The 16,088-nt window shown below is 37.4% G+C and overlaps 2 protein-coding genes across 8 annotated transcripts in view; both read right to left on the bottom strand.

Annotated features, from left to right (window-relative positions):
* Positions 1-2,744, bottom strand: part of stxbp5b (syntaxin binding protein 5b (tomosyn)) — a 51,353-nt gene extending 48,609 nt beyond the window's left edge. For 4 of the 7 annotated variants that reach the window (XM_033642265.2, XM_078175218.1, XM_078175219.1 and 1 more), the window contains exons 1-2: positions 2,247-2,743; positions 65-162 (exon numbers count right to left, since the gene is read on the bottom strand). In XM_033642265.2, coding sequence (XP_033498156.2) covers positions 65-162; positions 2,247-2,390 — 242 coding nt within the window. In that variant the 5' untranslated portion in view covers positions 2,391-2,743. Of the gene's footprint in view, positions 1-64; positions 163-2,246 lie in introns of all 7 variants that reach the window. The other 3 variants (XM_033642268.2, XM_033642269.2, XM_078175220.1) reach the window with 2 other exon arrangements.
* A 3,701-nt stretch (positions 2,745-6,445) lies between these two features.
* rab32b (RAB32b, member RAS oncogene family) lies at positions 6,446-16,010 on the bottom strand. Its single transcript, XM_033643661.2, has 3 exons — positions 15,616-16,010; positions 12,980-13,257; positions 6,446-11,054 (listed from the first exon to the last, which is right to left on the bottom strand). The coding sequence occupies exons 1-3, from the start codon at positions 15,827-15,829 to the stop codon at positions 10,890-10,892; spliced, it is 657 nt and encodes a 218-aa protein (XP_033499552.1). The 5' UTR covers positions 15,830-16,010; the 3' UTR covers positions 6,446-10,889.
* Between the last annotated feature and the right edge of the window lie 78 nt (positions 16,011-16,088).

Genomic DNA, 16,088 nt, shown 5'->3' with positions numbered 1-16,088 from the left:
CATCCAAGCTTTACTTTCCTTGTGTGGCTCTCCACTTCTCCCGTGGAAAAAAGAAAAAGGATACAGCCTCAAAGCTCCACTCTGAGTCCCGACAGCCAAGATTTTCTGCACAGGGTCAAAAGCCATTGAGGATGGTTGATATGGGAAGCCATGACGCACAGTCTGCAGGAAAGAGCAGAATTTATATTAGACCTCCAGTCAGCTAATCAATCATCTGCTACACAGTCAAGCTGGCTTTACTGGAGGAAAAAAAAAACATTATCATAATCTCCTAGAAATGTAATCCATCAATGTGGAAAATTAGTCTCATTATCAAAATAAATTAGATAAAGCATAAACATTAGTGCAAATGGGGACTGGAATATTTTCCCTGATATCTGCCTGACATGCGTGCAGGCTCAATCCTGTAAAACATCAGTAATAAATTCATTTTATCCATCCTAAGGCTCACATTTTCAGCCTTGGAGTGCACTTCGCTGCCAGGATCTTGCAGTCCCCCCAGCCAGCCACCAAAATGTTATCATCATCAGGCATCTATAACTCAATTGTTTCGGGTTGGAAACCTTGCCCAGCCATCCATAAGCTCTGTGCAGCTTGCAGCAGTGTTATGTAACAGGTAATGCCATGGCCCTGTAACCTGGGGACTTGACCCATGCTGATCCCAGCTGGGGCGGGAGCTGGTGGGCCGGCTCTCCGAGACACTCAACACAAACCTTTGCAGGAAAATCATTACATGTGCGTTATTAAAAATGAATTTGGGGGAAACGTGTGTGTTGACCAGTGAGGCTGGGTCACACTTTTAAATGTCTGTTTTAAAACAACGCTTACTCAAAATTAAAATAAATTGACACACACTGAGGATTTTTTTTGTACCTTGAGGGTAAATAGGGTGCTAGAGTCAAGTGCATAAAAAAGCACCAAAATAGAGTGTGGGGCCAGGGGAGGATGCTTTGGAGCCCCAGACAGATCCCCCGAATGTCCTCAAATCGTAGAGACACTGCTGTGTACACCTGCTGCGACTGGATTTGCCTCTTAGCAAAGATGAGTGAGGAAAGCAAACACTTAAAGGCTGAAAAACGACAGTTCATTTACTTCATTCATTCATTTTCCGTAAGCGCTTATCCTGACATTGGGCAGGAGGTGGGGTACAGACTATTGCAGTGTTGACACATAGAGACACACAGCCATTCACGCCTACAGACAATTTAGAGTCACCAATTAACCTAAACTGCATGTCTTTGGACTGTGGGAGGAAGCCAGAGTACCCAGAGAAGACACACTGACGCGGGGAGAGCATGCAGGCTTTGAACCCCCCACCCTAGGTTTGAATCACTAGCCCTCTTGCAGCAATGCTAACCACTGCACCACCCACTTCATTAACTGATAAATATTTCTGTTTGCTGACTAACTGGTCCTTTGCCTGCTGTCATTTTGCAAAAGTGGCCCCCGAGTGAAGCAAGAGTATCCCAGCTGTAACCCTGCCTCCTGTCTACACTGTGCCTCAAGAGATTTAAGTTACAGAGGACAAATACACACTCCTATTAAGTGTATAAATGCAAAGGTTTGCTGAACTAACATGCATATAAAGTAAATTTATACAAGCAAATTCCCTCTTCCCTTAAAACACAAAAATAAATGTTACACTAAAAATGCTGTAGCAATGAAAGACATCCACCTGGTTTGCCAAACTCTGACTGAACTCATAGTATCTTGAGCTAAACTGAACTAATTTTAACACAGGAGGAGGACTGTGGATTTTGTCCTCCATCTCTTAATCACCTTATGAAGGGATCTCTTCAGGAGGAGTTATTACAGAAGGCAAAACCTATTCTTTAAATCAAAATGCTGTCCCCTTCTGAGTGAAGCTGCAGGCAGCTGGTGAGGTTAGCTTGCAGTAATGATGTAAAACAGTGACTTGAGGCGACGATTCAGTGCAATGCAAACAGCCGTGGTGCTATGACAGCCTGGAAACAACCCCGGGACACAGCCGAGCACAGCACGGCAGTCAACAATTAAAATCAATTCCCCGTTAATATTAGCTTCAACTTGTACTTTAAATATCTGGGCTATATATTTGGTTTATAAGTGCTACATGCGCACACTGGTGTGGTTTTAATCCCAGTGAACAGAGCTGGTGGGGATGAAAACAACGCCAGTGTTAGGTCACGCCGCTGTCATCTGACTGTCAGTGTGCGAAAACAGTCCGTTAACGTTAGCTGCTGCTGCCGCTGTGGACGGAAACCCACCTTGCAAAGCTGAAAATGCTCCGACTGGAGAGTCTCCTGGATAACGTCGTTTTCCCTGGGAGTACCCGGCTGGGCAGTCGCGGAGGAGGACGAAGAAACCGCTGTCAAGCCGTCCAGCACCTTCCTAATGTTGAACTTCTTCATTTTCCTCCGGTACAGACGCGACGGTTGAGAAAACAGATGAAGCGAGCTACCATAAATTGGACAGAGGAGAGGGGGTAGCTGCTAGCTAGTTAGCCGAAATAACGCACACTTAATATCTTTCTGAATACATCTCACATGTTACGGAGGGTGTTGCCAGCGCACTCTCCAAAAGCACCCGAGTCACGAGCATTGATTTCGCTAGTCCTTTCCGACACCAGTGTTAATCCGCCATTTGTGTTGCCAGCTTTGGCGTTATTCGATCGGGATCAATCGTTTCCGTGAGCTGTTTCCCCGGTCAGGGCTCAGCGGGTAGCAAACTGGCTACGGAAACGCAGTGAACTGCAGCGGGGATTGAGTCTGCGCTCTGCTGTCACCCGGATGCTGGGGCCGGTGTTACGGGCTTTTCTGTGACCTGTCAGATTCTGTGACCTCCATAGGATTGTTTTAAGCTAACGGACGTTTTAACCACAACTGTTTTCTGTATTTTTGATAGCTTTTAACTAAATATATGACTTCACAGGGCACATATTTTGATATAAATCGTTGCTAGTCGAGTTCAAGGACTTTTAATTAAGGTACATAATTCTGTGAGGTGGTAAACAGGCTATTTATCAAAATAACTGAAATGTGCTAAAAAAAATAATGCTAACTCTCGAGTGGGAAAAAGAAACATGTCTGTCAGAATAGTTATTTAACTAGTGCCTCTATTTTTAAGGACCTTAACAGCCGTATTTATTTTTTTATTTATTTGGATCCACATTAGTCACTACCAAGGTAGCAACTACTCTTCCTGGGGTCCATACAAGCAAATTTATAATTAATTTATAATTATGTTTAATCTATAATTTAAAATACAAGGCAAAAAGTATAAAATAAAACAAGAAAACAGGAGGACTACAATACAATAATCAAATAACAAACAAGTCCGCCAACAAAACAAAACTAAAACACACAAACAAAACCAATAAATTATTCACAATTAAATTATTCATGTCAATAATTAAAACAATGACAACAAGTACCCTCACTATATCGATATTGCCAGAAAAAAAGTGAAATAAATTATTATTATTATTATTACTATTATTATAATTATTTTTTTATACAGCTGAAAGGTAATCGTACTATTGTAGCTGTGTATTTTCATCTCTTATAGTGTGCAACAGTCAAATTTGTGACAGTAAAAACCTAATAAAAAACATAATTAATAAATAATAATTGATGAAACAATAATAATACAATAGCACAATAAAACTATTATATATAATAATTACAATGACAACAAGTATCCTCACTAAATCAATATTGCCAGAAAATACTAAAACAAATTATTATTATTATTATTATTATTATTATTATTATTATTACACAGCTCAAAGGTAATATTAGTACTATTGTAGTTGTGTATTTTCATGCATAATTCATAACCATCTCTTATAGATTGCAACATCCAAATTTGTGACAGTAAAAACCCTAATAAAAAAACAGAATAATTAATACATAATAATTAATAACAATTTAAAAAATAAGATAACAGCAACAACATTATTATTATTATTAATAATAATAAAGAAAGAAAATAATGATAAGTACATGAAAACAGTATCATTTTCTAACTTTAAGATACACTTGATTTTATTATAGCCACCCTACCTAAGTATGTTGTCACAATCCCAACTATGCAACAAAAACTGTTGAAAAATATTTTAATCAGGGGAAGAAAAAAAAAGGGTCAGTGAAACCTACAGTTCCATTTTCATTTAGTTCTGTGGCCCCCTGCTGGCTGAGGGCTCCTGTGCACCATTCATGCCTTGAGGCTGAGAAAGCAGGAGAAGCTGAACCCTGTGACACCTGTCAAAGCCTTAAAATCTGGAAATCAAATAACAGTGCAGAGGCAGTGAGAAAAACATGCCATAGTTGTTGTTTGGAACTACTAAAACTGCACATTTACATCTCCTTGTGTGTGATCCTCTTCACTGCAGATCTTTCCCACAGAAACCTGATAGGAGGGCTGTCCTTTGTGAACGGTTAAGTTCCCAATTCAGGATCCAATCTATTGTGTGTGCTTAGAAAATAGGCCGTATTTCCTCCTTCCTCTTGCTCCCCAAGGAAGAAAAACGAGGTTATTTTACCTCTGCAGAGAATTAGGAAAGTAGAAAATCTGGTTAGATGAAAACCAGAAAACCTTGTTAAATGGTCACCTTCATGATCTGTCACTCAGGAGGCCCATATTTCTACTGGCTGACATTTCTGTGCTGATTTTGTAATTGAAATGGAACATTGTCAGGAATTAAGTAGCACTCCTTAAATAATACATCTGACAAAGGCATTTGGATGAGATGTGAGACAGTATGTGGTTAATCCCAGCAGAGTTTTGTAATGAAGTAAAGCATGTCATTTAAATGATTCAACATTATTTATTCTGTCAGAGTTTTGGCACCAGTGAACAAACATGTCTTTTTTTAACATTGTTTTTGCATCCTTAAATTCTTTAAATCTTAAAATTTTTAATTCTTAAAATTAAACGACAATTTTGGGGAGTAACCAGTTGCATATAATTAAACTGAAACATGAATGTAAATGTAATCAGGCAGTTACTCAAAAAAATGTTATTGAATTAACGTTACTAATCAAAATTTTGGTGATTACAAAGGGGTTACATCTGAATATATTCTTTATGGTAAAAAGTTTATGAGAAAAATATAACATTTATTTTGTTGCTTCACATCTTTTCACCATGCAGGAACACCCTCTGTTGGCAGTGCCTATTTTGGGACATTTTTCACCTTTATTGCTCAGTTTAAAACATTTAAACAATCAAAAAGTAATCAAATGTGGTAAGTTACATAACCCTGATAAATAAAATAGTTACATTACGTATTACATTTTTATCACAGTAACTACTCTGTAATTTATCACATTTCAAGAGTAAAATTCCCTATGCTGTTAACCGAACACATTATTTGTACTGTAGCCTGCTGCAGTAAACATCTGCTTAATGCTAGGTCCAAATTCTTTTAGGAGTAGTTATAAAAGTAACTAATCAACTATACAGCAAAAATGAATCTAACTGAATGAATCTAATTCAAAATACAACTAAGTTATTATCTCGAACTACAGAGGTACCATGACTCTAATTATTATTAAATGCATCGGATTTTACGATAGACATAGAGCTGCTTTATTCTGGTTTCTCCTCACTTCTTATCTTTAATATGGACACATAGCCTATAAAATGTATCCAAATCCAACCCACTCTTAGTCTAAACAAAAGCATGCATAATACAAACTACAAGAGGATATAACACACCAACAACATTTAAATATACACACACCAAAAAGAAAGTCCAAAGGTGTAGCTACCATAGACTAAACTAAGCTCATGCCCTCAGTATTGTTTAAGGACATTTGAAGGTTTTAATGTCTTGAGATGAAATGTTTAGTCTACAATTTGACATGTAAATTGTAAATTAGTTTTTAAATCTTGTTCAGGTATTTTGTAACGTCACTAAAAATATTTTTAGTGGGTAGATGTAGATCAATATAGAAAAAAGTTTGGGAAAGAAAATGTTTAACCCTTTGTTTAGACTTTTTAGGACTTAAGTACAATTTAAAAAAAAATACTTTTACTGTATAAAAAAAAAGTATTTTTATTTCATGCTGTGCAATCCAAAGCACATACACAAGCTGTGCTCATACTGCAACTCATTTCTATGGAAAATATTCTACTTGTTTACTCCGCTACACTGAAGCTTAAGATGTTTTTTTGTTTTTCTTCTTTTTTTACTTCAGTTACTCTGAGACGTTGTCAAGTTTAAAATAACAACAATTTAATATGTATACTGTGAAGCAGGAGAATCATTTTCTTTTTTTAAAAAATATCCTTCAGTGTTTTGTTACTTATTATTTCCTTACTTAATATATATTGGATGATTTATCAAATCAAATCAAACTTTATTTAGCACTTTTCATACATTAAAAATGCAACACAAAGTGCTTCACAAAATAAAAACAATGAAAAACCCGCCCCTCCCACCCCCCACATATAACACAAACACACAAACACACACACACACACACACACACACACACACACACACACAGTATGTAAGTATGGTAACATGGCAGGGCACTGAGGCACCAGGTGAGGAAAAAAAAGCACCTATGGGGAGCCATCCACACCGAGAGACACCACAGCAGGGAGTGCCGCCACAGACACCACCCCAGAGATAGGCCGTGGTGGACTCCACACATGGTGCAGAGCCCCCCTAGTCCACTGGGCCTGAGGGATCTCCAGGACGACGTCCCTATGGGCAGACCGGACACACCTCCCAGTGTGGATGCCCCCCATGAGGAAACACTGGAGCTAAAAACTAAGAGACTAAAAGACAATAGGGTAGGATAAAAACAGGCACAAGATAGAATAATGATAAAATGCATAAAAATATTATGGTACATATTTGTGTTAATTGTGGTGTTACTTAGTGTGACTTATATGCTGCTGTATGTATGTTTGTCTTATTTTGTTAATTGGAATAAAAAGAGCTGTAGTTATTTAAAGAATAAACTGTGACACAACTCAAAAGTAGGCCTATATAAAGTATTTACATCAACCTCAATTAGCGCCCGTGTCAAAATGCTGCTTACATGTTAATATATATATAACCTAATACTCCGAATAGAGCCACTCTGTATAAGGAGAACCATCTTCTTCTTAAATAAAGCTTTGAATGCAGGATTTTTATTTGTAACTCAGTATTGTTTCATTGTGGTGTCACTACTTTACTTCAGAAACTTGTGCTCCAATATTTGTTCCACTACTGCTAATAAACAAAGTTGATGATTAAATGTGTATTTATATGCAGATACATACGTTAAAACATATAAGAACAGGTTTCCAAACAAGATGTCATCCTGTTACAGCCTCCGTGTGTTATGACTCATATTTCCTCACTCAGCTGCACCCTGAGGCTTTCCTCCGGGTCTTCAACTGTCTCTGCACATACATGTTTTGTACACTAGATGGCGCAGTCTACCAACAATCTACCACCCTGCAATCTGACAGCACTGTGCTGAGGTGGTGGGATCTGCTTACAGCCAAAATTCAGCACCATGGACAGCAACATATGGATTCCTGTCCCTGATTGGCTGCCTGGTTGGTACAGGATATGATCTGTTTTAATAATCTGGTTCAAGCAGTTTTGCACACACTGAGAACGAGACGTTTTTGTGCCAGAGAGATGTCAAAAAGTCGGTTTAACACATAGAGTATGTTACATACAGTGATAATTATCATAAGCCATCATAAAATGGGTCAGTCAAGACACAATAAGAGACTGGCAGAAGCACAGCAGGGCTTTGCACACTCCATCAACCTATTCACAAGTTTGACTAAATTGAAATTTTCATGCAATCATGAATATATGAAGGAAGCTGCCAGAGAAAATGTTCACTGGAGGGCAGATAAAATAGGGCAATATGAATAATGCACACGTAATGGGATCTGATGCAGAGAGTGTGACTCCCATTCACACTGTCATATTTATAAACAACAAGTTAAGAGGCTGCACTTTTGTGTCCGATGTGAGAACGTATCGGGGCCACCATCCCTGTTTGACTCCTGAATTTAGGTCTCTGGTATCTGGGACATAAATCCATAATTAGCAGTTGTGTTTCACTTCTTCGCTCACTTTCCCCAGGGCACAATTGCCACACGAGGTAACCTTCCTCCCTGGCTTTTCTGTTTGCAACTCACTTGATCAGCAAAGTGTATATGCTGGTGTGATAAAAAATAAAGCAGTGTGGGGTTTTACACGCATGACAGTGCAAGGTTAAATAAAAACATGCACGACATACCTGCACAGAACCTGAATTTGGACAAAAGCTACACAGTGTTTAGGTACCTGGAGGCAGGATGTGGAACAGATCCCCAGATGCACAGCAAGGACACTGAAAAGTAAAACTACAGGACAGCAAAGAACAGATTGGTGTGCAAAAATAACCTGTGTAATACACAACATGTCAGTGAGCATAAAGGACAAGGTTTCACTCTCCTCAAATACCTACAAGACTGACTCAGAATATATCAAGTAAATTAGTAGCATTAAAGCATTTAATTGCTCCCAAAATGAAGATTAACTTGACTCTGACTCACAGAAAAGGAACTGAATCCCCCTGAAATTGATTCACTTTAAAACCTAAAGGACGCTGCGTCATTAAAGTACAGGAAGTAACAACATGATTAAGAACAAGACAGATGAACTGACAGACAAACTGACCCCACACCAGTCTTCATTAGAGTCGAATAATGGTGCTGTGGATAAAAAGAACACTACATTGCCTAATGTATGTGAACAGAGGTGTCTCCTTTTGGTAATATAGTGCATCATAAAACAAAGCTGTAGCCATGGAGTCAACACTGGGGGGGTCCAAATCTGTGTAAGCACATCTATACAGTATACTATACAAATATGCAATATATAAAAGCTACTGTCCACACATGCAATCCAACATAAATGTCTGACACTTTACTCAGACTTTACCTGGGCGATCTGACAAATATATTAAGATAAAGACATTAACATTAATGGAATACACCCATGATCACCATTGTTTAATATTCAATTAATTTGCCATTTGCTCAGGTACAAGTGTAAGTATGGAAGCAAATAAGTCACATAAGTATTTGGACAGTCAGTTCATAGCATTTTAATATTTTATTCTGAAAACCATGCATCTGATTTTAGAAGTTCTGAATTCATATAGAGGAGGACAGGTTGTGTTAGAGGAGTGCACATTTATTTCGTAACACTGGGTGGTACTTGGACTGTTAATAAACTGGGTTTATTACTTATTTATTCAACTGGGTGGTAAATAGACTAGTTGTATATGAGTTGTAAATTAATTTGGAAATCTGTTGAAATAATATATGAGTTAAAAGGAGAAATGTAACAAAGGGGTGGGGACATACAGGTTTTACTTCTGCCTATTCCTTTTCGGACACTTTTATCTTTGTCTTGTTTGTTTTTTATTATGTTTTTTGTTTCAAAATAAAGTCATTCATTTATTCATTTTCAGTTTATAGAGCTGTATTTCAATATTCATTTTTTTCAGTGTTCACATATTCAAATCCAAAAATTCAAGATTCAGAATTTAAAAAAAAAAGTCTAACTAATTATAACTCCAGGTAAATCATGATAGCTAACATTAGTGATGATTGATTTATTAGTATTTACAAATCAACCAATTTTAACAAAAAACAGGCAATAATAATGGAATTTTTTAAAAATTAATAATGGTTATGATTACATTTGGTAATGATTATTTCAAACAGCAGTGCATGGCATATTATAATCACTGCCTTGTCACACCTAAACAAATTAATCCCATTAACATAGCCTAGGTCTCAATCACATAAGAATTTGGGGGGTCCGCCATTGTTGCACCTCATATTACTCGATGAATAAACTGTATAGAGCCTTGTTGTTTACAGATTAAGATTACACATACAAAACCTATGATAAAATATATGCATTATAATGGATTAAACTGCCCATAATGAACATAGTGTGTAAACAATCCTACTGTAGTTTTAAGATAGATTATGTTCTCTATGTTCATTGTATTGCTACTCCTACTTAAGAGTCTGAGAATGTCTTTCCCTCTCTGTCTCTTTTTCCTCTCTGCATCAACAAATCAAGAACTAACACATGCCTCAATCTGATATGTCATGGCTGACTTCCTATTATAGAAAACAGAATATATATGTGTTGTCTATCAGAATATATATGTGTTGTCTATCAGTATTAGATAAAGCATAAGTGCCCCGCTCCCTCCAGCTCTCTGGGCCGTATGTAGCATGTTTCCTCCCTCCACTGAAATCAGGTCACGCTGATAGCTGTTCTCTGCTATTGGCCATATCAAGCGGGGCTGCGATGCTTATGCATGGGTCTTAGCTCATTGCACTGTGAAGTGATTAACAGATAATTATATGCATGGGTTGCATAACAGACAAGTAACACTCGGAGCTGAGATTGAATAAGTTGTCATTTAATGAGGAATGTTTAACAGCTTCAGATACAGAAATGTTTTAAGACTTTCTCTTTTGCTGATTTTGTAGTTTGAGAAATGTCAGTTGTGACTGTTTCACAGTTTCTAGCCTCTCATTATGACGGGTCAATCACCAGTAAGTCTGAGTTCTAAGATGAGTGTCACAGTCTTTTCCCAGCAGGATGTGTGTCATGCTGATTTCTTTATTGGCCTGACTGTATTGGTGGATTATCAGAGAAATGAGCTCAGTCGTCTCCACAGAGGTGTTTATGAGGCAGCCCACACAGTCTACACATTACTGAGGAAATGGAAAGGCAGAAATCTGAATATAAACTTACTGATTATGTGTAACACAGGCTCAAATAGCTTGTACGCAGTGGCTGTGGATTCATAACGTAGTGTCAAAAAGAGAGCGTTTAACTGGTCGCTGCAGTAGTTTGGCTCTTTGCCTCAAAACCGTGGTCTCCAGCAGCACAATGACTGGCTCTGACTCTCCCCGGGAGCCTGGCTCACTTTGATCCCGTCCCAGTGGTGCTCTTCATTGGACAGTCCGGTGTCGCAGAGCATCATTTGTCTGACAAGCAAGGCACCTGCCTCATCAATATTTATATTGTCCTATAAATGGTGAGGGAGGAATATGATTTAGAACATTGTGTATGCACGCATTGAGTTAAGTGTTTGGCTCGCTGTTCAAACCTTGGCTGCAAATTGTCCCTGTGTGTTAATATTTGAACACGTTTTATGAGCAGGCTATATAGCTGCAGTGTTGAAGTTCACACATACAGCATAGTGTAACCTCATGCAATTCTAATTGTGAGCCACGAGATCCACTGGTGGCTTTACTGAGGCAGAGAGGAGCTTCAGCAATGAAAGATAACATTTGTCAAATGCAAAAAGCATCAAAGAAGCAAATAATTACATAAATAATTCAGTAAGTCAGTCAGGCAATGCAGCATGAAGTCAAAATGATCAAACTGAGCCGTTGTACTAAATGAAAATACAATCTAGTTTTTCAAACAGCCAATAGATAAAGAATTCCTGACACATACAGCAGGAATATGGACCCTTTGCTTAACAGTAGTGACAAATAAATTTGCCTCTATGCACTAAAGACTATATAGTATCTCTGGATTTTGTGATTTTTGATTTTTCAGTGTTAAGGGGATGCGTTACATCCACTCAAGGTTAAATTAACCATTAAAAACCCATTGATTTATTTGAAAACATGCATTTCAGCTGACATGAAAAATGAGTTATCTTTCTTGAAAAGCTGACATTTTGGTTGGTGGTGGTGTTCTCAGGTTTTAGATACTTAAATTGAATGCCTTTCAAGACCATTTCAAGATACTTTTAAGCCAAATTTAAGACAAATTTTTGGACAAAACATCTTTTTTTAATTCAAGCATGACAGCTAAGTATAAAGAAAGTGGTCTGTTAATATGTTACGTTACATTAATCTACAGCATGCAAAAAGTAAATAGACAGTATCAAGTTCAGTGGTAGATTTGAAAATTTGTAACATCAGAAATGTGGACACAAGCTTAAATAATTTTGACGGAAAGAAACTAAAAGATGGAGAAATTAAATTAGTTCAAATGTCCATGGCAATTAAGACCTCACAGAATCAAATTTAGGTCTATTTCATAGACTTTTAAGGCATAAAATGTATTTCAAAAAATGAATTAAAGACATTTTAAGACTTTAAAGGGGCATGCAGACTCCCTGTTAAATGTTGCTAACATTAGCTGTCATAAGCTAATGGTCATACCAGCCGCTTGTGGGAGTAAAACCTCTGAAGGTATTATATTGAGCACTATGAATTTAATGTTTTAATTTGTAAAAGAAAGAATGTGTTATTTAATCTTTTTAAGTCACAGTCTCATTTTAAAGGTCCAGTGTGAAGGATTTAGGGACATCTACTGGCAGAAATGGTATATTATATTCATAACTATGTTTTCATCTATATTTGTCTATAATCACCTGAAAATAAGAATCTTTGTTTTTTCGGTACTTTAAAATGAGCTGTTTTTATCTACATATGAAGCGGGTCATCTTCCATAGCGTCTGCCATCTTGTTTCTACAGTAGCCCAGAATGGACAAATCAAACTCTGGCTGTAGATAGGGCCATTCATGTTTTCACATTTCACATAGTTCTCCTACATGCGTCGCACATGGAAAAAGTTGTCGTTCTGCAACCTCACAGTTAGATGCCCATAAAGCCTACACACATTCTCTGATAAATTTACAATCAATCAAATTAGTTAAGACGAGTAATACATTGGATCTGGATTTTTAACAGGGCCCCTGGGTATGGGATTACGGGAAAATTTCCTGTATTGTTGTTGGTAATCAAGTCTTGACTTAATGTTGAAATATAAAGTTAACAAGATAAAAGAAGAAAAGCACTAAACAAAGGGGTCCTTCCTGTCCCATTAAGGCTTAACTTGGCCAATAATGCCTCTGAGATGTGTTTGAATATCTCTAAGTGCCACTGTGCACAGATTTTCTTCTCTCACAATAAGTGAAATACAACACACACCTTTGCCGAGGTCTCAAACCAGCCCATGAAGTTGTTATCTTTACAGAAGCTGTCCAGGGAGGACACCAAGTCTCTGTCCCTTCCTGTCAAGTCACATTTGTTGGCCAGCAGGACAGCAGGGATCGGGCATCCGCTGTCGAGACAGACTTTACTATCCAGGTCCTGTTTCCACTCTGAGGCGGCCTCCAAGGTGGAGCTGTTTGTAATGTCAAAGACCACTACTGCTCCCATCGCCCCTTTGTAGTACACTCTGGACATCTTCTTAAACCTCTCCTGGCCTTGAGGGAAGAGAAAATAAATCCGTTTGATTTATGCTGCACCACAGCTTGTGCTCAAATCTGCTCCAAGAGGAAAGATTAATTCATTTTTCACGGATAGGCTGTTATTATTGAGCAAAAGGCTTACAGTTTTTGGATCTGAATTTAAAGTTGACACACAGTCAGTAATGCTACTGTTTGTTTTTTTATGTGTGATTTGATATTTAGCCCAAACCTTATGTAATGAGTGAGGGACTAACAACAATAATTTTCTAAAATAAAGTGGTATGTTTCCATGGACACTGGTATTAAAATTAGACCTGAGAAAACACTGAAGAAGAGGCTGCAAGTTTCAAGTCACTTAAAACACACCAACAGTTATGGTCAAACAATAGCATCATTTATTAGAGTTTGAAAGTAGCCTAATTTTAGCAGATTGGATCTCCTATTGAATTTGTGTCATTTTGTAATAAACTTAAACTTTCATCAATAACTGGCAATTACCTAACACTTATAAAGGTAATGCCTCAATTTTCTGGCTTCATAGGCTATTTCCCTCCCAAAATTATTGCCATACAGTAAAACCTACATAAAACTGAAATTGTCAACAAAATTATTTCTTTCAGATTTCTTTTTCTATTTTGTATAGTTGATTTAAGGAAAGTTAATTTTATTCCATGATTATTTGCATTCCCCATCTTAGGGATTGATGTATCTCTTTTTTTACTGATGTTTGTCTGTCAGTCTACTACTACATACATCGAAATCAGTACAACACATTAATTTTAAAGGGAATACATTTAAATATGTGATTCAAAGGTTTCATAACTAATTCACACGAATTATAGTCATAGTTATAGTATATAGTCAAAAGCTATAGGATGTCAGTTGCTGCTAACTGCCAAGCTAGTTCAGCATCAGCTGTGTTTTTATTCTCTATTCTTTTTGAGTGGGTTTAGCTATTACCTCATTTAATTATATGGATTAACACATAAATTTACCTGAGTATCAGCTTTACAGAAACATATCCCCAACAGCTAGGGTGAAATTAAAAACTTGTTTTAGCTTTAGCAAAAGCTAGCCAAATCTATCACTGGCTAAGCTAGCATTCATTTAAAGCAGAAATCTTGGTTTAGCTGTCTAGCCAGTGTAGTTACCTTTGGTTTTAGTTTTGGGCTGTAGTTACTGCACATTTTATAAACTATTTTCAACGAAAAGTCACCATTTTTATAGCATTTTTTATTTTATTTTATGGTTTAACAGATGCCGGAAAGTCAGATTTCGGTCTACTACCTCATTAAATTATGTGTAATAACAATTACATTTACCAAAGTATCACTAATCAAAATTGTTTCAAGCTAAGGGGAAACAAATAAGTACATTTGCCTTTAGCTTTAGCAAAAGCTGGTGAAAGATCTCACTAGCTAAGCTAGCTTCACCTGATGCAGCCATCTTGCATTAGCTGTCTAGCCAGAGCATTTACTTCAGATAGAGTGATCCAGAGATGATGTTTTTCTGTAGGCTGACATGGAAGTTAGCGTCACCCTGGGTCCCTCATCCAAAAGCCTGCAAGGTTTTTCTATTGGATTTTGGATTATTGTAGGAATGTTTATGATAGGCCTACTTACATGTTTTGTTCAGCAAGATTAACTTCACAAATGAACACCTCTTTTATGATTTTTGAAGCCTAATTGCAATCGCCAGAAGTAAAAAGCTAATGTTAGGCTATCAACAAACTACACTATGGTTGCATGATTAAACGTCAGCACCACAACAAGGCTGTAAAGCCATGTTCAGTGTGATGACATTCTGTTGTCTCATTTAGCCACTTGTCAGCTACCGCCTTTTAAAGACGCATTAAAGCTTCAAAAGTCACAAGTGCGATATTTACATACGTAATTTATGTCGTTGAACAAAATGTAAAAGCCTCTGAAGCTTGTGTTAACCACAGACCTTATTTCAGGCATCTAACCAAAAACCCATTGACTTTGACACAAGGGAGCCATGAGTGCAAAAATGTTAACTCATGTCTGGGTTTTAGGACTCATTCATGAAAAGAGTCAATATGAACGCCCCCCTGTTGTGATATCTATGAGCTCATGAGTGAAAATTTTCTTAGAGCTCATGACTTTGTGCTTTGTGTACACAACTTTACAGGTGTTATACACAAGCTCACGATTCCATCTGAGAGCAGCTCTTTGTTTTTAACATTTTTGGTAGCTACTGAATATTTTAAACAGTTTTCAAGGACATTTTACATTTTTTTTGTTACAATGATTTTACATAGTTGCCAGAAAGTCAGATTGCAGTCTATATTATTGCACTTTGCCTTTGCAGGCCAAGCACCTTCAACAGAGATTCTATTATCTTGACACTCACCTGCAATATCCCAAAGCTGCAGTCTCACCACTGTCTTAGCATCCCATTCAATCCTTTTCAGAGCAAAGTCAACTCCAATATCTGACCTGTAATTTTCATCAAAGCGTTTTCTAACATAACGCAGTACAAAGCTGCTTTTCCCAACGCCTGGATCCCCAATGACTAAAACTTTAAACAGCTTGTCTGTATATACTGTCCCTGAACTCTGTGCCATGTTGTAGTCGACCTGCACAGGTATGCAGGCAGGTTAAATTATCTACTGTACTTCCTTAACAACTGCAAAACTAGGTCAGATTCTTGTCGAGTAAACATGCTGCAAAGGTTTTAAATCATCTGTGTTTACTTCAGATGTCTCAACACCACTCGTCCCTTTATGACTACTTTTACTGTTCCTGTTTCCAGTTTCCTCCTTCAAACCAAAGCTGTAAATCTTTGACCGTTGATTCAAAACAGTTGTTGGAGTAAGCAAACAC

Source organism: Epinephelus lanceolatus, chromosome 15 (assembly GCF_041903045.1).
Source record: "Epinephelus lanceolatus isolate andai-2023 chromosome 15, ASM4190304v1, whole genome shotgun sequence".
Classification (NCBI taxonomy): Eukaryota; Metazoa; Chordata; class Actinopteri; order Perciformes; family Serranidae; genus Epinephelus; species Epinephelus lanceolatus.
Note: the sequence above shows the minus strand (reverse complement) of the source record. Positions and strands in the feature narration are given on the sequence as shown.

Bases quoted from the DNA above. Each gene is read 5' to 3' on its own strand.
- rab32b (XM_033643661.2), bottom strand. From the start codon at position 15,829: ATGGCACAGAGTTCAGGGACAGTATATACAGACAAGCTGTTTAAAGTT. The intron at 13,258-15,615 runs GTGAGTGTCAAG...TCTTCCCTCAAG, and splicing joins GCAGCTTTGGGATATTGCAG to GCCAGGAGAGGTTTAAGAAG. The intron at 11,055-12,979 runs GTGTGTGTTGTA...CACCATTTATAG, and splicing joins GGTTTGAGACCTCGGCAAAG to GACAATATAAATATTGATGA.